Source organism: Lynx canadensis, chromosome X, assembly GCF_007474595.2.
Source record: "Lynx canadensis isolate LIC74 chromosome X, mLynCan4.pri.v2, whole genome shotgun sequence".
Taxonomy (NCBI): domain Eukaryota; kingdom Metazoa; phylum Chordata; class Mammalia; order Carnivora; family Felidae; genus Lynx; species Lynx canadensis.
In genome coordinates, this window is record NC_044321.2 from 41659184 (window position 1) to 41682375 (window position 23192).

The window sequence follows — 23192 nt, forward strand, 5'->3', positions numbered from 1 at the left end:
TACATGTAGTAATTGATTTAATCTGCATAAAAACCTTATGAGGGAGGTACTATTATTAGAATTTTACAGATGAAGAGCACTGAAGGTCAGGGAGAATCATGCTCAAGGTCAAAGGGATAGTAAGTGGCACAGAGGGTAAGTGCAATGGACAAAAGGTGGGCTGTGTCTGGCTTTAGCGTTGAGGCATTTGTCAAAAGCTACACTGTAGGCTTGAGTAGAACCAGGAATTGATCTGAAGTCCTGCTCTGCACAGGTCACCAGGAGCCAGTCTACGGATATCTGTAGTTTTTTCATCCTTTGTCATCTCCCCCAAATCCCTCAAGTACCTGTTTGTTTTATGACTCAAGGTCTATGAGGTTAATGAGAGAAATTGTGGGAGAAGTGATGGGGGCAGGTCTGTAGGGAGAGGGGTATCTGTGGGTACGTCATAGGTGGTTTGTAGGATGACAGGATGTGGGGTGAGTGATGGAAGATCTGTGGGGTAATTGGGGATCTGTGGGGTATGAGGTGATAAATTCTGCAAGGTGAGTTACGGGGCTTTGTAGGGTAAGTAATGACACCCTATAGGGTAAATGATAGGGAATTTGTGGGAAGAGTGAGAGGGTCTGTGGGGTCAGTCATGGGGTTGTAGGGTACATGACTGGAGGTCTGTTGGGGTAAGTTATGTGAAGTGAGTGATGGGTCTTGTGTGAGTTTTGTGGGGTCTCTGGGGTGAGTGATGGAGATCTTTAGGGTAGAAATAGGTGAGTCTGTGGGGTGAATGATGGTGGGGTCTTTGGAGTGAGTAATGGGGATTGTTTGAGGTGAGTGAGGAAAGATCTGTGGAGTTATTGATGGGGTGTCTGTAGGGTACCTGATCAGGAGACAAGAGGTTGAATAAATTGAAGAACTTAGAGATTTGGAAAGTTCTCAGCCTGTCCATATTGCAAAGGATGAGAAAGTGTGTTCTGGAGAGAATACCAAGGGTGTGAGTGGACGATTACTTCTTCAAAGAGATAATGGGTGTCTCGTGGATCTAATTAGCCATCAAGGGACGCTGTGGGGTCAGTGATAGGGGGTTTGTGAGGTTATAAATTAGAGGTCTCTGTGATGATGATGGGGGGTCTATGGCTGAGAGAACGGTTATCTGTGAAATGAATGAGTGATGGAAGGGTTTGTGGGGTCAGTCACAGGGCATCTCTGGGGTTAATAATTAAAGATCTCTCAGTGTTAGGGTCCATATCTTTTATTTCCTGATTCTAAAAACTGCCATCATCATGGACTGCCTAGGTTCCTCTGTACCTTTGTCCCAGTGCTTCCTGGCAGTAGCTCCACACACCTCCTTTCTTGCCTCTGCCTCTGGCCCTTCTGGTGCTTACCCATCAGCAGGCATTTGCCAGATCAATTCATTTTGTGCCTCCAACCTGTGGGAGTAAGGACTGGACTCTTCTGACTGGTGGAGGGTTCCTCATCAGCCAGTGTTTGAGCTTGGCTTATATTAGTTCTGCTTGCTCTTGCCTTTTGTGGCTTTGGCATCCAGCATGCTCTGGGCATGAGCGAGCTGCTTTACAGAATCAAGCACGAGGATTCCAGGTAGCACCAGCCACAGAGCATTCATGAAGACAAAGTAAAACCAGAAGTAGAGTGGATGGCCCAGCTCCCCATGCTGGAATCCGTCCCGGTGCTCTGTCAGGAAATAGAGCACATCCCCGTAGATCTGACCTGTGGGGGGCAGAAGAGGAAAGGGAAACCAAAGTGAAGAGGAAAAGCTATTCTGAGGCATTTTATAAGTCATCATTCAAGGTCTCAGAGCTCAGGATTCCCAAATCTAGAGAGCTAAGAATTCTGAAATCATATGGCTGAAAAATTTGAGGAATTACAAAAGTGAGAATTCTAGAAATCAGAAGCTGAGCATTTCTGAACTCAGGAGAGTACATTATCACCAGAATTTAAGGAAGCTCAAAGTGCTTTCATTCAAGACAGATCAGGATTCCAGAACTAAAGAAATCTAGCCATGTAAGAACCCAAGAGGACTGAATGTCAGATGAAGGGAGCTCAGAATCCTGATCCTGGAGGATCCAGGGGTTTCCCACCATGGTGGGCCACCTCATGTATCCTTCACAAGAGACTTTTTGATGAAGGAGGAGGAGAAATGAACCCTCCCTACTTGAGAATACAGACTGAGGGCGTCATGGCTGTTCGAGAACCTCAGGAATATGTCAGTCAGTCTGACTCAGCCCTAGATGGGCACGGTTGAGAGACCCTCTCTGCAGGAATGCCTCTGTGTCTGGAGATCCCCCATCAACCCCTCCAGCACTCAGTGTGGGCCCTCTCCTCACCTACAGAGACCACGAGCTGTAAGACAAAGCGGAGGGGCTGCTGGCGGAGAAAGGCGATCACAACCCATAGGCTGAGTGGTCCCCATAGGCAAGCTGTGATGGTTTCCATGCATATCGTGAAGTTGTCACTCCTGTGGGAGAAAGGATTGGAGAACGCTGGCATCCCTGTGCTCTACCCACAGGGCACCCCATTAGTGCTCCTTGACTCATCAACACCCCAAACCAATGCAGGTTTCCCTTGATGGAGGCAAACACTTACAGGATATATCGGCTGTCTCCCTTGGCATACTCTTTCCCTGAAGAAAATAAGAGGCATACATGAAGAATAAAGGCAAGAAAGGGAACTCAGACTTGTGAGAGATGAGGGCCCATGTAAGCTGGGCTTTATAACCTCTCTATGCCTCAGTTTCCTCATTTGTGAAATGGGGTAGCTGTCTGGATTCTAGAGTTAACATACATATAATGATAATTTATGCACACCTGACATAGAACAGTAAGTAATGCTGTGATTGTCTCGTATTCAATAAATGTGGAATGAAAGGAGTTAAGTGTAGGTGATGGAGTGAGTAAAGTAGCCAATGAGTGAGTAAGAGTGAGTGAGTGAGTGAGTGAGAGAGAGAGAGAGCACACAAGCAAGCGAGCATGCAAGCATAGAGGTGAACAGATTAGTGAATAAAAGAGTGGGAGGAGAATTAGTAAGAAAAAGACAGACCACCCAGTATAAAAATAGGCAAGAGACAATAATAGTTTCTTCACAAAAGCGGATCCCCAAATGGTCAATAAATATATGAAAGGTGCCCAAACTTTCATTAGTCATTAAGGAAAAGTAATGAGATACCACTCGCATCCACTAGGACTAAAATTGAAGAAACGCCTGACCATACCAAGTGTTGGTGAGGATGTGGAGGAACTAGAACTCCCATATACTGCTGGTGGGAAAATAAAATGGTGCAGCCATTTTTAAAAACAGTTTGGCAGTTTTTCATAAAGTTAAACACACATCTACCATTCTTCTCCGCCGTATTTACAAGAGAAATGAAAACAGATCTCCACACAATCTTGTGTATGCTAGATCAAAGTGTTATGGAAGAATAGTAGTTTTATTCATGAGGCTAAAAAGGAGTATTATCTATAACAGCAAAAGACTTGGACAAGTCAAATAATTCTGTAACATCTATGCTTTGAAAGTTCTTCATGAACCAATGAGGAGTAACCCCATTAAAAAAAAGCAAAGTTCAGGGGCGCCTGAGTGGCTCAGTCGGGTAAGCATCTAACTTTGGCTCAGGTCATGATCTCATGGTCTGTGAGTTCAAGCCCTGTTTTGGGCTCTGTGCTGACAGCTCAGAGCCTGGAGCCTGCTTTGGTTTCTGTGTCTCCCTCTCTCTCTGCACCTCCCCCTTCTCTCTCTCTCTCTCTCTCTCTCAAAAATAAATATTTTTAAAAATGTTAAAAAAGGCAAAGGTCAGAGGTGTCTATAGTATATTACCATTTGTTTACACAAAAGGAAAAAAACGATGATGGTGATGATAGTTATGGCATCTACTGTCTGCCAACACTGTTCTAAGCAACTTACATATATTTGGATATTACTGTTATCCCTCTTTTGCAAATGGTAAACTGAGGCTTATGTGTGTAATTTTTGTGTAAATAAACCCTGGAAAAAACATATTCAATTATAAATATTAGTTAATAATTGGGGACACTTGGTGGACAGAAGGTAGATTTTCATTGCATACCTCTTTAAATGTTTTTTTTTTTGACCCATATGAGTATATCCCCAACAAAAAAGGTAAACAAATTGTTAAAATAATGTTAGACTTGGTGGTTGGATAAATATCTAAGCCAATCCCTGCCCAGAAAATTCCCTCCCACAGCACATCAAAGAACTCAGGACTCACAGAGTTGGGACAAGAAAGCTTGGTCTTCAAGAAGATCTTCGTGGTAGAGGCTGAACCAGCCCTCAATCACCAGGTGAATGAACCCACATACTGCAAACCAGCACAGGGACAGTCGCCGCCAAGTCCCCAGGGGGACAACTGCAGCACGACCTGACAACAGCCACGTGGTCACAACCAAGACTCCAGAGACAGAGAAGAGGCCAGCCAGGAGATGCCAAGTGGGGCAGTCATTGGGCACAAAGTTGTCCAGCCTCAGGTGCCGAGGCCAGTATGGGTGCAAAGGGCTGGCATTGGTGGTCATGTCTTTGTAGGTTGATGTCTGTAAGCATAAAGGAGAAAAAAGGACAAAAACTTGAATAGAAAGCACAGCATGAGACCATAAAATCAAATTCAAATATTTATTATCACCAGAAATGTAAATGGATTAAAATTATCAGTTAATATACTGTAAGACTGGATTAAAAATAATCTACATGCCCTCCTGGAGCCATAAGATGTGGGAGGTACAGTAACCAGGTCAGATCCTGGACCTCGGGGGCCACAGTCAGCTAGAGAAGATATAGAAACCAGGCCTAGCCCCTGCCCTCATTGGTCACAGTCTGGTGGGCAGACACAAGAACCAGATTAGGTCCCAGCTCTCATTGGTCTTGCTCTGATAAGGGAGATACAGGGGCCAGGCGTGGTCCTCGCCCTCAGGAGTCACAGTCGGCTGGGGAGACCCAGCGATCAGGTTGAGTCCCATTGCAGGGGTCAGGGTCTAGCATCGTTCAACAGAAAACTATTCCCTCCCCGTAGTCCTGGAAACTGCAGGACAGAAGAGAGAAAACTAATCAGCACTACAATCCTCAGGTTCAGTGTATGGAAAGGCAGACTCTTCCTGAAATCGCGCATAAGGGTACCAACCTGCAAGAAAGAGGAAAGCGGAAGGCGGGGGTCTTGGGCGCGGTGCTAAACATCAAAAAAAGGATCAAATACAGAGACCACCAATTAGAACTTGAAGCCTGTAGGCCAGCTGCCCAATGAGAAAGCAGATCTTCTGTTGTCCCAACAACCGCGCTGTAGCAGAGGGTCGCGCGCAGGCGCGTTTGGTGGGCGGTGGGAGTGTGTGTAAAGGGGAGGGTCTCTCGCAGGCGCTGAGGGCCAGCGGTTTAGCAGTTGGGAGCTAGGGGATGGAGTGGCCGACTGGGGGGGAGGACACTCACCCAGCGGCGCGGTCGCAGTCGCAGCGGTCTCCCTCAGGCTCCAGGCTAGCTCGCTGGCGGAGTAAAGTCCCTGGTTCAGACTCATCCTCTCACAGGTCCTCGCCTTACGGAGCTAACCAATGGAGGGGCTGGGAAGGCGACCAGTGCCGCTCCTAACCAATAGGAGCTCTCTGTGTGCCGCCGGACCTGCCCCCATGCGTGGTGCCATTTTCGCTGTTGGTTGAGACCGAGTCAGGAGTTGGGTGAAGAGGTGGGACTCGCCAAGGTTGGTGGGCGTTTTCGGGCTGAAGCCTGTCTGCAGTGAGTCTTGGCTCCGATTTCCCTATCCCATTATCAATCATATCAGAAACCTGGTGTTTATCTTCCTCATCTGCTGTTGAGTCAGCATTGCTTTGTGTTCTCTTACCTTTGCCCTCGTTTTTTAGGCAGAGCAACCGGTTCCCGGAGCAATCTTCAATCCTCACGCCCGAACCGGCAAGGACGCTTAATACGACAGGCAGATCACATTTGTACACTGCGCCTCTGCCCTCTACCTCAGCGCTCAGAACTCCTCAGCGGTCATTCTTACCTCTCCCGACTTCAAGTCAGAAGAAGCAGTGAAAGCCCAAGCTCCTCAGCCTTGCTGACCAATTGCAATGGAGACCCTCAATCTCCCTGTGCCAACTCTGAAGAGCCAATCCGAATTTCCTAACTCTAAGCCAGCAGGCACCCCAGACCGCGCAATCAATCAGAACCCAGACCTTCCTTTCCAATTGGAACCCACAAGCTTCGGTCCTAAGGACCAATAAGCAGGAACTCTTCATCTGTCTTGCTTTCCCCCTCTCTGTCCTTGTCAGAGCAACCAATCAGAATAGGGATCCCTCAGTTTTCCAGCCAGTTAAGTATCAGGACTCGCCCACATCCAACTATCCAATCTGTCCTGGCCCCACTCAAATCAAGCTATGCGGTCCTCAGGCTCATCATCCAATCGTGAACAAGAATAAATTAACCACGAACCAGTCACAATGTACTCCCTCTTCATGATTTCCAGCTTCCAAACCTTTATCCATGCTGTGCCCATTCCTCACTCACCTCTATTCCCCACTGGTCAGTGAAGAAAGAGCCTTTTGTATCTTTCCTACTTTTATTTGACAATAACAAACTGTATATAAAAAGGGAGAAGGAAGGCGGGGAGGCCCTGGATCTCCCCCTCTCTGATTCCCCAAGCATCCTCCACCCCTAGGCCCCAGCAAGGACCACCCCCTTCCCGCCTTGTGGTGGGGTGGGGATAGACAGGCATGGAAATTGTGTGTGTGTGTATGTGTGTGCACACATGAGCGTGTGTGTGTGTGTCTGCATGTGTGTGTAGGAGTGTTGGGGGGGGGGTTAAGGATGGAGAGGGATCAAGAATTAGAGATAGGGCCTTCCCTCATCCCCCATCCTGAGGAGGGGTCTTGAGGGAGCTTTGAGGATCCACAGATGTGCCTCAGCCTATGAGACGGTAGAAGATCCAACATCCAAAAGTGACCCAGTGACTGGCCCAGCTGAGCTCTGACCACTTGTGGACAGTGTATGCCATGCCGTAGCCCTGTGGGAGAGAAAGAGGTGACAATCCCACTCGGCAAGAATAAAAAAGATCTCCAAAAAACTCATCCTTTGCTCAAGGACATTTCTGTGAGTCCATGGTAACCCTAGGTGAGGCCCCAGAGAAGAGACTGGGTACATATGAAAGAGGGTTTTTTTTTTCTTTCATGTTTTCTTCTTCTTTAAAAATTATTTTAAGAACAAGACAAGGCAGTCCCACTCTCTGACCTGTACTCTCCTTAATATACAAGGAGCTCCTAGAAATCAATCTTTCAAAAAGAAAAAAAAAAACTGGCAAAGGAGTATGTCATTCTCACTAAGGAAAAAAACCAATGGCTCTTAAACAAATGAAAAGATACTCCGCTTCACTCATAATCTTCCTCCTCTTAAACTGGCAAACATATCCAAGAAGTGTGAGAGGCACCCTGTTGGCAGGGCGACAGATATGGTCACACAATGCTGGTGGGAGGGCAAAAAGGTAACTTCTCCATTGTAACTATGAAGGCTAGATCCTATAGTTCTGTCTATACCTGTGAATCCACATGGGTATGAGGGTATTACTTACTGCAGCACCATTTGCAATAGGAAAAGGGCTGGAAATCACCTGGGTGTTCACTGATAAGGGGCAAATTACACTGGGTCCTATCCTCACAGTGGAAAACAAATGAATGAGGACATTCCATGTACTTTTGTGGAAGATTTTCAAGAATTATGTGAAAACAGCAACACGCAGAACGGTATCATTCACGAGTTACTTTAGGGCAAAACTTGGGGTGGGAAAGGGAATTAAAATATATTTTTATATTTGTGCTTACATTTTAGAAGGATATTTTAATAAAACCACTAAAAGTAGTTACTTGTAAGAGGGCAGGGGGTAGACAGTAGGAGCAAGACTTTTCCTTGACTATCTTGAATACTGTTTGGTTTTTGAACCTTGTGATATATGTATGAACTATTTTTAAATGTTTTAATAAAAATAAAACAAGAGGGGCGCCTAGCTGGCCCAGTTGGAAGAGCACGCGATTCTTGATATTGGGGTTGGGAGTTGGAGGCCCACATTGGGTGTAGAGATTACTTAAATAATTTAAAAACCTTAAAAAATAAAACAAGAAAAAATAAAAATAGAACAAAACCTAGATTTTGCACCCAACGTTAATAAAAATTAAAAATTGTTTTTAGGGGCGACTGGGTGGCTCAGTTGGTTGAGCATCTGACTTCGGCTCAGGTCATGATCTTGAGGTTCATGAGTTTGAGCCCTATATCAGGTTTGCTGCTGTCAGCCTGTCAGCCTGTCAGCGCAGAGCCCACTTTGGATCCTCTGTACCCCTCTCTCTGTGCCTCTCCTGCTTGTGCTCTCTCAAAAATAAATAAATAAACATTAAAAAAAACTTATTTTTGAGAGAGACAGAGGCAGAATGCGAGTGGGTTGGGGCAGAGAGAGAGGGAGACACAGAATCAGAAGCAGGCTTCAGGCTCTGAGCTGTCAGCACAGAGCCCGACGCGGAGCTCGAACTCACAAGCCATGAGATCATGAGCTGAGCTGAAGTCAGAAGCTCAATCGACTGAGCCACCCAGGCGCCCCCAAAATAAATAAATATTAAAAAAATAAAAAAATAAAATTTGCTTTTAATGACAGAAAGCATAAAATAAAGTAATAAAATAAAGTATAAAATAAAGTTTTATTTTCAATTAAAAATAAAAAATTTAAAAGAGAAGCAACACCTGAATCCTGCAAGAGCCATAGGAAGAAACAGTCTTTTTAAAATTGCTTTTCATTTAAAAAGGAGTAAAATCTGGAATGTGCATACTCCACATGAATAAAAATAGTATATACATTTTAATGTACATTCTTAAAGCAGAATCCAGACTTTGGACACTCAACCTGAGTAAAAATACTTTTTTAATTAAATAAGAAGGAAACCATGCGAATTCTACCTAAACAAAAATATGATGAAATAATTAATTCTTTGACAAGTTAAACTTGGATTTTGCACTCTATCTCTGTGAAATCAATTCTATAAGTAAAATAGTTTGCACACTTCGCCCTAATGAGAGCCCCAACCATACGAATCAACCAGAAGGACAATGGGAAAGAGCGACTGAGGAGCGCAAGCTTCACAGGCTAGAGATGCACGACACAAGGTCCTCATGCCTCGGCCTCTTCACCTTTGTCCTCGTGGTTCCCATGAGCAGGTAGCACAACCCTAAGTAACCTCCAGCCCAGGGCCCCACCTCACCTGCTCCTCTGTGGTGTCATCCACATCGACATCAAACAGGGAGCCCAGGTAGGCCAGATGGAAGATGGCCAGGGCCCCAAAGAGCAGGTTTAAGGCTCGCACCCCCAGGCCCTGTGGGGGACAGATGGATATGTTTGGCAGCTGGATCTACTCGCTGTCTCCCAGCCCCACCTGGGCAGGGGAACCCAGGGCGATGCAAGGCACAGTGGGTCCCGGGAATGAGGATGTCTAGTGCACAGGGCATGCCCTGGGGTAGGAAAAAGATGGTTCAGATCTTCCCATGGGAGCTCATCCAAGGATGAGGGTACTTTAGCCTGAGGGCATCCAGGGGAAGATATTCAGGCAGAAGAGGAAGAATGGAGAGACTTGAGTTGGGGGGCTTAGGGTGATAAACGTCAGTTGCTGGGTGGGACACAAATCTGAGGTTGTCCATATTTCTCATTGCAAGCAAATGAAAAACAAAAACAAATCCTCACCATGACCTACAAGATCCACCACTCTCCCCACCTCACTCGCTCTGCTCAAGCCACACTAGCCTCCTTGTTGTTCCTCAAATATTCCAGGCTCTCTCCCATCTCAGAACCTTTACACGGGTTGTTTTCTTTGCCTGGAATGCTTCTTTTCCTCACCTCCTTCAGTTAAAGAGCTGGAAAGTCACCTCCCTATCTAAAATTAAAACCACTCATGCTCCTCGATACTTCCCCTCCCATTTCTCTTAGGTATTTTCTCCTTGGCATGAATCACAATCTAAGAAACTATTATTCTCTACTGACTTTTAAAAAATTTACTGTCTCATCTGTTAAAATATTTGTCCCATAGGGCTGGCACTTCAGTCTGTTTTGTTCACCATTGTGTCTCCAGTGCCTAGAACAGTGCCTGATACCAGTAGGTACTCAATAAATGTTCAGTGAGGGGACAAATGCCAGGTGTGTATAGAGCAGGTGCTTGATAAATGTTTGTTATAGAAATGGATGCTAGTGAATAAAAGCAAGGTTCTGGGGATAGCTCAGGTGCCAGAAGAGGAAGCTGGGCATCCTGAGACAGAAAGAAGATGGAGACAGATGTAACGATTTTGAGGGGGAGTGTTGGGCTGAACCCTCACCAAGCGATGCTGGTGCGAACAGTTTGGTGGACACCGTTTCGACAAGACGCAGGCACTGAGGATCCGAGCCAGGCACTTCCGGAGGACTGGGGTGGATGTCAGGAGATAAGGGGGTCAGGTTAGCCCCAGGGGACAGTGGTCCAGCCCTGTCCCACCTTCCATCCCATCTGCTGGGCTGGGCTCTGTGCTTACCATGTTCCACGTAAGTGATAAATGCCAGGGACAGCAGCACCGCAGCCAAATGGAAGCTGAAACCCTAGGGGGCCCCGGGGGTGATGAAGTGAGTGAGGAGGTGCTGCCACCCCTGCCCAGCTCCCCCCACTCAACATCCCGCTCTGCCCTGCTCACGTGCAGGAGGGCACTGGCTGCATAGGTGACCAGCACGGCAGAAAAGGTCCCCAGACGAAGAGCATTCTTGAAAACATCTGGAAGGGGGAGATGCGGGTCAAGAGGCTCCTGGGATACCCTCTGCCCTTCCTGGGGGGCCGTAGGGCAAGGTGAGGAACCCATGACCTGCTGGAGCTCCCGGGATAAAATCTTTATAATGGCCTCAAACTTAGCGCCTGATCTTCCCTCCCAACCTGCTCCTCCCACGGTATCCCCAAGTTCAGCTGATGTCAACTCTACTCTTTTAGTTCCTCAGGGTAAAAGCCTAGGATCACCCTTGCTCTGCTCTCCCCCTATTCCCACAACTAAACTCTCAGCAAATCCTGTCAGACTTACCCTCAGAATTTTTCCAGAATCTGACCTCTCCTCTCCATGGCCACTGCCACTACCGCCATTGCTCACTTGTGCTGCTGCCATGGCCTCTTTACTGCTTCCACCCTTGCCCCCTTCCCACCTGCTCTCATAGCAGCCAGAGGGTCCTGTTATGACCCAAGTCAGCCCTCAGCCATCCTCTGCTCAGACCCCTGCTTTGGCTCCACTTCCCAGAGAAAAAGCCAAAATCCTTCCTGTGGTCAGTGAAGCCCTAGGGGACCAGGCCCCTATCACCTCTCTAACCTCACCTCCTTCCACTGGTTCCCTCACTCACTCTGCTCCTGCTGCACTGGTTTCCTCCCTGTTCCTCCAAGTGCCAAGTATGCTCCTACCTCAGGGCCTTTGCACTGGCTGCGCTTTCCATCTGTTACACTCCTCCCTCCATCTGTTACACTCCTCCCTCACACATTTACATCGCTTGTTCTCTCACCTTGCTCAGGTGTTTGCTCAAATGTCACCTCCTCAGGGGGGCTTGCTCTGGCTAATTTATTTAAAATTGCAAAACCCCCTCCAACACACACACACACATACACACACACACACACTCGTGCCAACATTCCCAGATTATCTTTACTTGCTTCATTTTTTTTTTACCATAGTACTTGTCACCACTTGAAATATGTATTTTTTTCTCTTGCTGTCTGCTCTCCCCACAAAACTGCCACCACCACAGGGGCAGAGATTTTGGTTTTTCTCCCCCCTGGTCCCTGCAGTATCTTCAGTGCCTAGCACACAATAGATTCTCAGTAAATGTTTGTTATATGAATGTGGGGAAGGGCCTGGGTTGGGGACTCTCAACTCTTGGAGTGGTGACTTGGTGACTCACAGTTATTTAGCCAATAAGACATTGGCAAGTTCCAGCTTGTAACAACTTCCACCATGGACCGGGGCAGCTCCACGTTCAGTGGCTTGGACACCGTCAGGTCCCTGTGGGCAAAAGAGACATGCAAATTCATGTGGTGTCTCACGCCAGCTGACCTCCACACCTCTGTCTTGGCTGTTCCCTCCCCTGGGAGCACCCTCCCCCTCCCTGCGGCTCCTCTAGGCAGCACCCTGTGGGAGAGGGGGCCCCCCCAGCCCTCCCCACCATTCCAGGTGATCCTTCTCCTCGGTGAAGCCAGCCCCTGCCAACGTGGCCGTGGCCTCGGACAGAAAGCCCACAAAATAGTTGCTGAAGTGGAAGGAGACAGCACTCTCGTAGGCTCGCAGCCACCTGAGGAGAAAGGGGCAGGGGAGAGAGGGATCATTCCTAGGCACCAGCATGATACCCCACCATGTGTCAGCATCCCCAGCCCCACTCTGTAGACTCACCTTACCATGGTGCCCCTAGGGTCCCCAGGGGTCAGGAAGGCAGCAGAGAAGAAAGGAAAGAGAGTCAGAGAGGCCCTGGAGGCTGGCCTGAGTTGTTTGCAGACAAGACAAGACAAGACAGAAACATGGTGGCAGAAGAGGGGCACTGTGACAGTCACACGCATCTACACACCGTCAGTTTGTTTCACGTGCCTCAAACAGATGTGTGAGCTGCCCTATAATAGGACACAGCCCTACAGTCTCACAAGGCCAGACATCTAGACCCAGCCACTGTCGGAGACTTGACCTCACCACGCTACACACTGACACAGCCATGTGGCCAGACACAAATACCATCAGACTCCCAGCCTCATAGCTCCCTAGTCTGACTCAGTCACCATAAGATACACCGAAGTCCTTTATTTAGGCACAGACACCACCAAGCACCCTGCCATGCACATGTACATGATACTACACTCAAGACAGTCATCCCATCCGTTGTACAGTCAGACACGGTGAGAAACAGACAGCATCCTGGAAAAAGCGTAGGGTCTGGAATCATTCCTGCAAATGATGCCTGGCGGCTTAGCTAGGTGACACTGGGCGAGGCACTCCACCTTTGGGAGCCTCATCCAGCATCAGACACCATCAGCAGCGAGTGAGTGGGAGACAGGGTCATACAATCAAACAGTTGGATTAAATCCTACAGTCACACCACAGGTGGATGGATGGTCCTGCAGCCAGGCACAGGCGCACAGTCAGTCACAATCCCTCAGCTAGACGACACCAGGCAGCCAGAGAAGGCTGACTCACCAGTGGAATCCATCACAGACAGGCAAACAGCATGCTACAGCCAGACCCATCCCCAGCCAGAGTTCCAGTCAACCCAGCTTTATCTTCTCCAAAGACAGACACACAGCTCATCATTGACAATGGCACAGCTAGACAGCCAGAACACCAGTCTCACACAGTGAGTGAGCGGCTGATAGGCAAACAACCCATATACGCCCCTAGCTAGAGTCACAGACAGGTCAGCATCACCCACCAACACATACTTGTCGCTCCCCATTGTGGTTGCATAACTTGTTCCTAACAGTGGAACAGATGGATAGCCAGACCCAGTTATGTGGTACGATGTCAGTCATACAAAGTCACAGAGCCAATCTTGGTCACACAAGAGCTACAGGCATTCAGTCTATGTCTAGTCACGGGATAGATGGTCAGATAGCCTCAGATTAAAGAACAAAGTGGTCACAGACTGTGCCCCCACCCCCCGGTCAGCCCCGCTTGCCCTCAGCACCTGCCCTCATTTACCTGGCTTTGCGTTTCTTGCTGTAGTAACAGAAGACAGATAGAAGCATTAAGAGACAGGCTCAGAGCTGGGGAGACCCCAGGCCCCTACCCAACCCCTTCACTGTGGGGCAGAGGCCTCAAAGGCTGTGCTCACTTGCGAAGGAGGCGGTCACCATCAAGGGGGATGAAGTATGGGAAGAGGTAGGGGCCCACACAGGTGGACAGCACAAGGCACAGCAGGGCCAGCGCCAGGCTCCGGGCCACCTTCTGCAGCCATCGGCGGCTCTGTAGGGATCAAGGCTCCATGAACACTGCCCCGTGGTGGCTCCCACAGTCCCTGCCCACCTGTCTACCCAGGACCTCACCAGTGGGCGGCCTTGGACAGCCTGTAGGTAGCTGTGGAAGGATATCCAGGGCCCAAAGACGATGGTGCCCACGAAGTAGAGGTAGCCCATGAACTCCACGGGCGAGGGCACTGCACCCACCTCGCCCCGGTCCAGGTCGAAGCCCAGAGACACCGCCTTCATGGCCACGATCATCTGGGCCCCTATGTGTGGCGCCCGTGGTCAAGTGGGCAGGCAGAGAGCAGGTCCGCGTGGGGAGATGGGGCGGGGGGCACCAGGTGAGAGGTGGTAGGAAAAGAGGAGGACAAGTGTGGACAGGTGGGCACAGTGTCAAAGAGGCAGGTGAGCAGGTGGGCCCAGGACCAGCAGACACCCTTCCTCACGTGTCAGGCATGGACATGAGATAGGACAGACAGACGGGAGGGGGAAGTCATGGTGGAGAGAGAGAGACACAGATGTGAGGGGCATCAGAGGCCTGCGTGTCCACTGGGGTGGGCGGATGAGGGAGAAAAGTGGGGAAGGAAAGACAGGGTTGGGGAATTAGGAGATGTGGAGTGGAGCAGGAGGGCTGGGGCAGGTGAGAGGGCCAGGGCTGCCTACCTCGCATCTTGTGCCATGTCACGGTGTCCACCATGTGCATCTCACTGAGGAAAGAAGGTGGTCTTGGCCCATGACTCCCATGGTCTTGGAGACCACAAAGGAGAGGGTTTTATCTTCCCCAAGCCCGCATAATCTCCTGGAGGAATAATTCTCCAGGACTCCTTCCTCCAGTGGGGAGAGCCCAAGCCCAGCCTGTCCCGCACAGCCTTTAGAAAGGACACGTCTCCCAGATTCCCCCTCCCCCATCCGGGAATACCCCCATGCCCTCCCCGTCCTGATCAACCTCACGAGGAGTGACCTGGGGGGCCCCACTGGCCCTTTTGCCAATGGTGTGGGGATGAGGACTCGCACCCGTACCCCATGAGTAGGTAGATGAGGATGGTGACGGAGAGGAAGACGCCACGATGGGAGGAATGTCGGCAGAGGAACAGCACGAGGTAGCACAGGAGGCTGAGCAGCACGACCCAAACCATGTGCAGCTGGAAGAAGTGGTAGAGGCTGAAGAAGCCACCTGCCACGGTGCTTGCATGCTTCAGGTAGGATGGCAACCCTTCAGGTGTGAGAGAGAGAGAAAGAGAACAAGAAAGGGAAGTTGGGGGCTGCCTGGGTGGCTCAGTTGGTTAAGTGTCCAACTCTTGGTTTCGGCTCAGGTCATGATCTTACACTTCATCAGTTCGAGCCCCACATTGGGCTCTGCACTGACAGTGCAGAGCTGACTTGGGATTCTCTCTCTCGCTCTCTGTCTGCCCCTGCCCCTGCCCTGCTCATGCTGTCTGTCTGTCTCTCTTAAAATATGTAAATAAAGTTAAAAAAAAGGGAAGTTAAATGGCCTGGTAGGGAAGGGAGGGCAACCCAGGCAGAGGGCACAGCATGGGCAAAGGCCTAGAGGTTGGAATGGGGTGAGATTGCAGGAGGCCCAGAGCTGGTGTTGGGTGTTGGGGAGCTGGATAGGTGGTAGGGCCTGGGTTTAAAGAAAAGAAACAGGGGTGCCTGGGTGGCTCAATTGGTTAAGCATCTGATTCTTGATTTCAGCTCAGGTCATGATCTTGCAACTCGTGAGATAAAGCCCCACATCAGGCTCCACACTAGGTGTGGAGCCTGCTTAAGATTCTCTCTCTCCCTCTCCCTCTGCCCTTCCCCAGCTCATGCGCATGCTCTCTCTCTGTTAAAAAAGTTTAGGGTGGCTCAGTCGGTTAAGTGCTGACTTCGGCTCAGGTCATGATCTTGCAGTTCATGAGTTTGAGCCCCGTGTCAGGCTCTGTGCTGACAGCTCAGAGCCTGGAGCCTGTTTAGGATTCTGTGTCTCCCCCCCCCCCGCCCCTCCCCTGCTCTCAAAAATAAAATAAACATTAATTTTTTTAATGTTTAAAAAACTAAAGAAAAGAAACATCTATAAAGGACATTTTGGGAACTCTGAAAAATTTGAATATCAATTTATGTCAGATACTATTACTGCATCCAGATTAAATTTCTTGAGAGATGATGGGTGAGGGTGCAGTTGTTGGGGGAAGATGTTCTTGGGGGACACACATTGAAGGATTTGGGTGTAGTGTCAGCACGTTCTTCATATGATTCAGGAAGATCATAGGTAGATAGATAGATAGGCAGATAGAGCTAATGTGTCAAGATGTTGACATTTGGAGAATCTGGAAATGCATATATGGTTGCCCATGACATTCTTTCACCTTAACTTTTCGGTAACTTTGAAATATTTCAAAATGATGAACCTGGGAAAAAACAAAACATCCATTTAAAATAAAAGAAAAAAGAAGGAATGCCTGGGTGGCTCAGTCGGTTAAGCATCCAGCTTCAGCTCAGGTCACAATCTCACGGCTTGTGAGTTTGAGCCCACATCGGGCTCTGTGCTGATGGCTCAGAGCCTGGAGCCTGCTTCAAGTTCTGTGTCTCCCTCTCTCTCTGCCCCTCATCCACTTGCACTCTGTCTCTCAAAGATAAATAAACATTAAAAAAATTTTTTAATACAAGAAAGAAAGCAGAGTAGGAGTGCCTGGCTAGCTTGGCCAATAAAGCATGCAACTCTTGATCTCGGGGTCATGAGTTTGAGCCCTATGTTGGGTGTAGAGATTACTAAAAAAATAAATAAATAAACTTAAAATAAAGAAAAGAAAATTATAGAATCTCTGAATCTCAGATTTCTAAAATTCTCAACATCCAAGAGGAACCTTGGGAACTTGGAACCTCATCATTTGGATATAGGCTTGCCATCATTGTGGAAACAATTCCAGAATCCTACAATCCAGAAATCTCATCATGCCCTGATTTTAGAAATCCAGAATGCCAGCATTTTGGATGCCTTGAAATGTGAGAATTTCAGTTTGTCAGAATGCCCAAGCCCTGCAACATGATACTTTGGGACTCAATAACTCTGTGACATCAGCATTCCAGAATCTAATAACCTTGGGATGTAGACATTTCAGGATCCCAAGACTCAAGAACCTTAGCTTTCCAGAATCCCAGAACCCAGGCGTACAGAAAAACCTGGCTTGCCATGGCAGGATGTGGCTTGGCATGGTGTGGCATGGGGTGGCTGAGCATTAAGGACGTGGTGTGGCGGAATGGTACTTGGGCTGGTGGGATGCAAGGGGCTAGACATGTTGGAGTATGGCTTGGTGTGGCAAAGATGTAGCAGGGTAAGATGTGGCTTGGTATGGATGAATGGGATATGTGTGATATGGCCTGGCATGGTGGCACATGGTGTGGCAAGCACTTACCAAGCCTCCAGAGGAGGCGGCAGGCGAGGCAGATGGCAAGGAGCAGCCAGATCTGGTCAAGGCCCTGCTGGGCAGTGGGCAGGAGACAGCCCTGCAGCAGCTGCTGGAAAAATTCCTGGCGGCTGAAGGTGGCCATTGCTGACCCCCACGGATGGATGGACAGATGGATAGACCTGTCAAAGTGGGGACATAGAAGGAGCCAGGATGTATCATGTTCAAGATGGACTTGAACATTCAGATTTCAGTCTGGGGCCCTTCACGGAGAGACATGGTACCCGGGGACTGGGGGAGGGTGTGAATGTCGGGTACATCAGACTGTGCCACCAACTGTGTGTGTGTGTGTGTGTGTGTGTGTGTGTGTGTCCTGGGTGTACACACACAACCCATGACCTGTGGTGAATGTGTTTCTCCATTGCTGTGAACAGTCCAGGTCCGATGGTAATTAAATGGTGTACATTCTAGGCCCACATAGCAAATGGGGGCAGGGGGCTCCCTGGTTTCTAAGGTAGAGTCATTCTGTGTGGAGGGCAGAGAGGGAGATCCTGTGACACTTGGGAGCCGTGTGCATCTCTTCTTGTACGGATGTGGGGGGTGTCCTGTATCCCCCGCGTGCCCCATCTCACCCCCACCTGGCCTCTTGCAGCCACCAACAAAGCTCTGCCCAGGCCCGGGGGACTGCAGGGAGGTGGAGTTGGTAGTAGGGGATGTAGCAATTGGAGGAGTGGGAAAGGTGATGGAGAGGGGCCCCAGGACGTGCGCTGCAGACCGGCGCGGGGAGGCCGGCTCAGGATGGGAGCCCGGCAGCCGCACGCGCCCTGCTGGCGACTTACCTGGCAGGAAGGAAGCCGCGGTCCTGGGGGCCAGGGACGCACCGCCGCCGCCACCGTCGCCGCCTCCTCCGGGCAGCCTCCCCCGCAGGCCGCAAGGCCGGGACCAGCTGCGGTTCCCAGGGCGGCGCGGAGAGCGGGCCCTTTAAATCCCGGGGAGGCCTGGCCGGCCAGCTCGGCCAATGAGAGGGTAGGAGAGGGGCGGGGACGGAGGAGGAGGGGAGCCGGAGGATGGAAGGAAGGAGGAGCGGGAGGTTGAGAGGAGCCGGGAGCAGGAGGTTGAAAGGAGCCGGGAGCGGGAGGACGTCGGCGCGCGGAACGTTGGCGCCAGCACCTTTCCGGCCTCTTGGTGCTGATGCAGCCCCTTGAAGGTTCGCTTCGGGAGGTCTTCTGACGATCCGAGAACCAACTTTCAAATCGTCAAATTCCTAACCTTTGGAAGCTGAGATGGGAAAGATGGGGGAGGGAGAAGGAAAGCCTGCTCCCGCGAGCCGGCCAAACCGCCCACCAGCGCAAGTCCGGCTACTTTTGTCCCCCCATTTCACAGATGGGAAAATAAATCGAGATCTCTCCTTCCCCCTCCGGTGAGGGAACTAAAGGAATCTTCAACCCTACCCACCCCCAGAGACGGGCCAGAAGCGTTTATAATTACTGTGTCACCTAGGGGCACGAATTAGGCGCCTGTGCTTCCCCTGGGGATTCCTTGTCAGCACTTAGCTTGTCTTTGAGAACTGATTTGCCTGCTTAATTCCCTACTGGGCTCACATCTGCCTTGAGGGAGAACCCAGCAACTAGTTAGTGTTCCCTGTGAACTGGGAGGCTAGAACAGAGCATCCATTGGGAGCATGTTTAAAAAGCACTTACAGGGGCGCCTGGGTGGCTCAGTCGGTTAAGCGTCCGACTTCAGCTCAGGTCGTGATCTTATGGTCTGTGAGTTCAAGCCCCGCGTCGGGCTCTGTGCTGACAGCTCAGAGCCTGGAGCCTGTTTCAGATTCTGTGTCTCCCTCTCTCTCTGACCCTCCCCCGTTCATGCTCTATCTCTCTCTGTCTCAAAAATAAATAAACGTTAAAAAAAAAAAGCACTTACAGTGCCCCCAACAATGATTGGCATTGGGTTCTATCTGTACCAACACTGAGGATTTATGCAGCACCTGCTGTCTACAGCCCTTACCCTACAGCGTCGAGACACTCCCCTCTGTCCTTATCCTTAGGCTGATGAAGGGCTTTACAAAGGGGCATTTATTGGGTACATACTGCATATTTAGCATGAGTTGGAAGGAAGAAGAAAGCCCAGGTCAAGTTGCACCCCACCATGACCTGAGGAGCTAAGGAATACAGGATCTAATCAGATTAATACCTGCCAATATGAGCTGGGCAAGTCATGCCCACTCACTGGGCTTCAATGTCCCTTTCTGTTGAACAAAAGAGTGGGATTACCACTTCTTTGCTTGGAAATACCAATGGCAGTTGAAGAGAAATGTATGCCTCGTCTCTTTAAAAAGTGTTAACATGTGGGTGCCAGGGTGGCTCAGTCGGTTAGGTTAAGCGTCCAACTTCAGCTCAGGTCATGATCTCAGGGTTTGTGAGTTCCATCCTCCCAGCGGGCTCTGTGCTGACAGCTCAGAGACTGGAGCCTGCGTCAGATTCTGTGTCTCCTTTCTCTCTCTGCCTGTTCCCTGCTCTCTCTCTCTCTCTCTCTCCCTCAAAAAATAAACATTAAAAAATGTTAGCATAAAGTTAGAGTTTTAACTCATAAGATTGATACTCATGTATTACAAGTGAAAATATTTAACAGTTAATTATTCATTAAATATATAATAATAATAATAATTATTATTATTATATAATAGTCCAGATGCACAAACATTATTTTCTTTCCTTAACAGCAGAATACAGACTACATTCTATGAATTACCATTTTAATTTTTCCCTCAGTTTTCAAACATACGCAAGTAGAGTCAACAATGACCCACAGCATATGCCAGAAATATTTCCCTTAGTTGCAAGACCTGGCATTTAAACTGGAAGATCCTCACTATGGGTGACCCTGAGCTTCACAGACTTGATTGTTTCCATGTAGTCTTTTGATGTGTATGACAAAGAACTAGCATCTAGACTCTAGGACATATAAAAGATGTCTACAACTCAGTAAGAAAAAGACAAACAATACACTAGAAAATGGACAGTGGACATTCAGGTAATTTACAGCAGAAGACCCCTGAAATGACCAATATATATAATATATGAAAAGATAACCCAATCTCTTTAGTTGTCATTGAAATGCAAAATTAAAACAATAATTAGATACCATTTCACATCTACTAGATGTGGTATTTTATGTTTTTATCACTGGAGCTTAGTAGAGGGTGGGTGTATTTGTCAAATCTTTTAGTTAGCCTTTGTGGTCATTATGGATTATGATTTCTGAGGCATTTTAAATAGTCTCTCCATAATTAAAGAGATGCAAATTAAGACAATGAGATCCCATTTTTCATTATTAGTTTGGCAAGTCAATCTAATGTCAATGCCAAGTCTCATAATAACAACATATTTTCCCTGTTTCTTTCTGTCTCTGTCTCTAATCTCTATCATCTATATCTATCTATAGTTCTTTTAAACTATTTGATAGTAGTTGAAGAGGTGATACCTTTTCAACTCAATACTTCAATATGAATTTTCTAAGAACGAGGACATTTTCTTCCATTCCTACCAGCAGAGTATGAATGTTCCAATTTATCCACATCTTCACCAGCACTCATTGTTATTTGACTTTTTAAAAAAATTTTCTTAATGTTTATTTTTGAGAGAGAGAGAGAGAGAGAGAGAGAGAGAGAGAGAGAATGAATGGAGGAGGGACAGAGAGGGGACACAGAATCCGAATCTGAGCTGTCAGCACAAAGCCTGATTGATGCGGGGCTCGAACTTAAAAGCGGTGAGATCATGACCTGAGCCAAAGTCAGACGCTTATCTGACTGAGCCACCCATGTGCCCCCCATCTTTATTTATGAAAGTAGCTTAATTGAGATATAATTTACATACCATAAAACTCACCTGTCTTAGTTGTATAATGCAATGGTAGTTAGTATATTTTATAGACTTATGTAAAAATCACCACAGTCTATTTTTAGGACATTTCAGTCACCCCCAAAAGAAGCCTTGTGCTTGTTAGCAGTCACTCCCCATCTGCCTCTGACAGTCCTAGACAATGTCATTGATCTCTTCATGTCTCTGTAGATTAGCTTATTCTGGACATTTTGTATAAATGAAATCATACAATATGTCATCTTTTGTGTCTTGTTTCTTTCACTGAGCATAAGTTTTAAAATTGTGATAAAAAACATGTAACAAAGTTTACCATCTTTAAAAAAATTTTAAGTTTTAAGTAATCTCTACACCCAGAGTGGGGCTTGAACTCCCAACCCCAAGATCAACAGTCTCACTGAGCCAGCCAGGTGCCCCAATAAAGTTTACCATCTTAACCATTTAAAAAAATTTTTAACGTTTATTTATTTTTGAAAGAGAGAGAGACAGAACACTAGAGGGGAAGGGCAGAGAGAGAGAGGGGGAGACACAGAATTAGAAGGAGGCTTCAGGCTCTGAGCTGTCAGCACAGAACCTGACGCGAGGCTCGAACTCGCGAGCCATGAGATCACGACCCGAGCTGAAGTCAGATGCTCAACTCACTGAACCACCCAGGTGCCCCAGCCATCTTAACCATTTTTAAGTGTACAGTTTAGTAACATTAAATATATTCACAGTGTTGTGCAATCAACACCACCATCCATCTCCAGAACATTTTTATCTTCCCAAACTTAAACTCTGTACCCTGTATTTGTAACTCTGTATTCTATTAAACACCAGCTCCCCATTTCCCCCTCCTCCAGCCCCTGGCAACCACCATTCTACTTTCTGTTCCTATACATTTGACTACTCTAAGTACTTCATATAAATGAAATCATACAGATTTGCCTTTCTGTGACTGGCTTATTTCACTTAGCATAATGTTCTCAAGGTTCATGCATGGTTAGAGCATGTATCAGAATTTCCTTCTTTTTAAAGACTGAATAATATTCCTTTGTATGTATATGTCACATTTTGTTTACCCATTCATCCATCAACAAACACTTGAGTTGCTTCCACTTTTTGGCTATTGGGAATAATGCTGCTATGAACATGGGTCTATAAATATCTCTTTGAGTCCCTACTTTCAATTCTTTGGGTACATATCCAAAATGGAATTCCTGGATCCTATGGTAATTCTATTTTTTGCTTTCTGAGGAACCACCATATTGTTTTCCACAGGGCTGTATCATTTTACACTCCTACATTCGATTCATAGGGGTTCCAACAGGGGTATCTTTGCCAACACTTCTTATCTTTTGTTATTAAATTTTTTTTATAGTAGCCATTCTAATGGGTGTGAGGTGGTATCTCACTGTGGTTTTGACTGATATTTCCCTAATGGTTAGTGATGTTTAGCATCTTTTCATGTGGTTATTGTCCATATATATATATATATATATATATATATTCTTTGGAGAGATGTCTATTCAAGTCCTTTGCTTATTTTATTTTGTTTTTTATTATTATTTTTAAATGTTTATTTATTTTTGAGAGAGAGAGTGAGAACGAGCAGAGGAGGGGCAGAGAGAGAGGGAGACACAGAATCTGAAGCAGACTCCAGGCTCTGAGCTGTCAGCACAGAGCCTGACGCAAGGCCCAAACCCACAGACTGCAAGATCACGATCTGAGCTGAAATTGGACACTTAACTGACTGGGCTACCCAGGTGCCCCTGTTTTTTTTTTAAGTTTATTTATTTAATTGGGGGGAGGGGGAGAGAGAGAGAGAGAGAGAGAGAGAGAGAGAGAGAGAGAGAGAGAGAGAGAGAAGAATCTTAAGCAGGTTCCACACTGTCAACACAGAGCCCTATGCGGGGCTGGAACCCATGAACCGTGAGATCGTGACCTGAGCTGAAATCAAGAATCAGATGCTTAACTAAGCCACCCACGCACCTTCCATTGCTCAT

General features: G+C 47.7%; 2 protein-coding genes across 4 annotated transcripts; both read right to left on the bottom strand.

Annotated features, from left to right (window-relative positions):
* Positions 1 to 5504, bottom strand: LOC115506718 (EBP cholestenol delta-isomerase). 2 transcript variants are annotated; one of them, XM_030304740.1, is made up of 5 exons: positions 5419 to 5504; positions 4217 to 4535; positions 2578 to 2614; positions 2319 to 2449; positions 1 to 1701 (listed from the first exon to the last, which is right to left on the bottom strand). In XM_030304740.1, the coding sequence occupies exons 2-5, from the start codon at positions 4515 to 4517 to the stop codon at positions 1478 to 1480; spliced, it is 693 nt and encodes a 230-aa protein (XP_030160600.1). In that variant the 5' UTR covers positions 4518 to 4535; positions 5419 to 5504; the 3' UTR covers positions 1 to 1477. The 2 variants fall into 2 exon arrangements, with proteins under 2 accessions (XP_030160600.1, XP_030160601.1); XM_030304741.1 differs by lacking the exon at positions 5419 to 5504 and adding an exon at positions 5120 to 5203.
* Positions 5505 to 6527: 1023 nt separating this feature from the next.
* PORCN (porcupine O-acyltransferase) lies at positions 6528 to 18245 on the bottom strand. Of its 2 annotated transcripts, XM_030304738.1 has the most exons (15): positions 18169 to 18245; positions 17339 to 17511; positions 14964 to 15156; positions 14607 to 14650; positions 14028 to 14209; positions 13817 to 13947; positions 13684 to 13701; positions 12391 to 12405; positions 12167 to 12292; positions 11906 to 12006; positions 10669 to 10745; positions 10513 to 10576; positions 10321 to 10406; positions 9219 to 9329; positions 6528 to 6985 (listed from the first exon to the last, which is right to left on the bottom strand). In XM_030304738.1, exons 2-15 carry the CDS (start codon positions 17472 to 17474, stop codon positions 6884 to 6886), a joined length of 1386 nt encoding a protein of 461 aa, XP_030160598.1. In that variant the 5' UTR covers positions 17475 to 17511; positions 18169 to 18245; the 3' UTR covers positions 6528 to 6883. The 2 variants fall into 2 exon arrangements, with proteins under 2 accessions (XP_030160598.1, XP_030160599.1); XM_030304739.1 differs by lacking the exons at positions 12391 to 12405; positions 13684 to 13701.
* Between the last annotated feature and the right edge of the window lie 4947 nt (positions 18246 to 23192).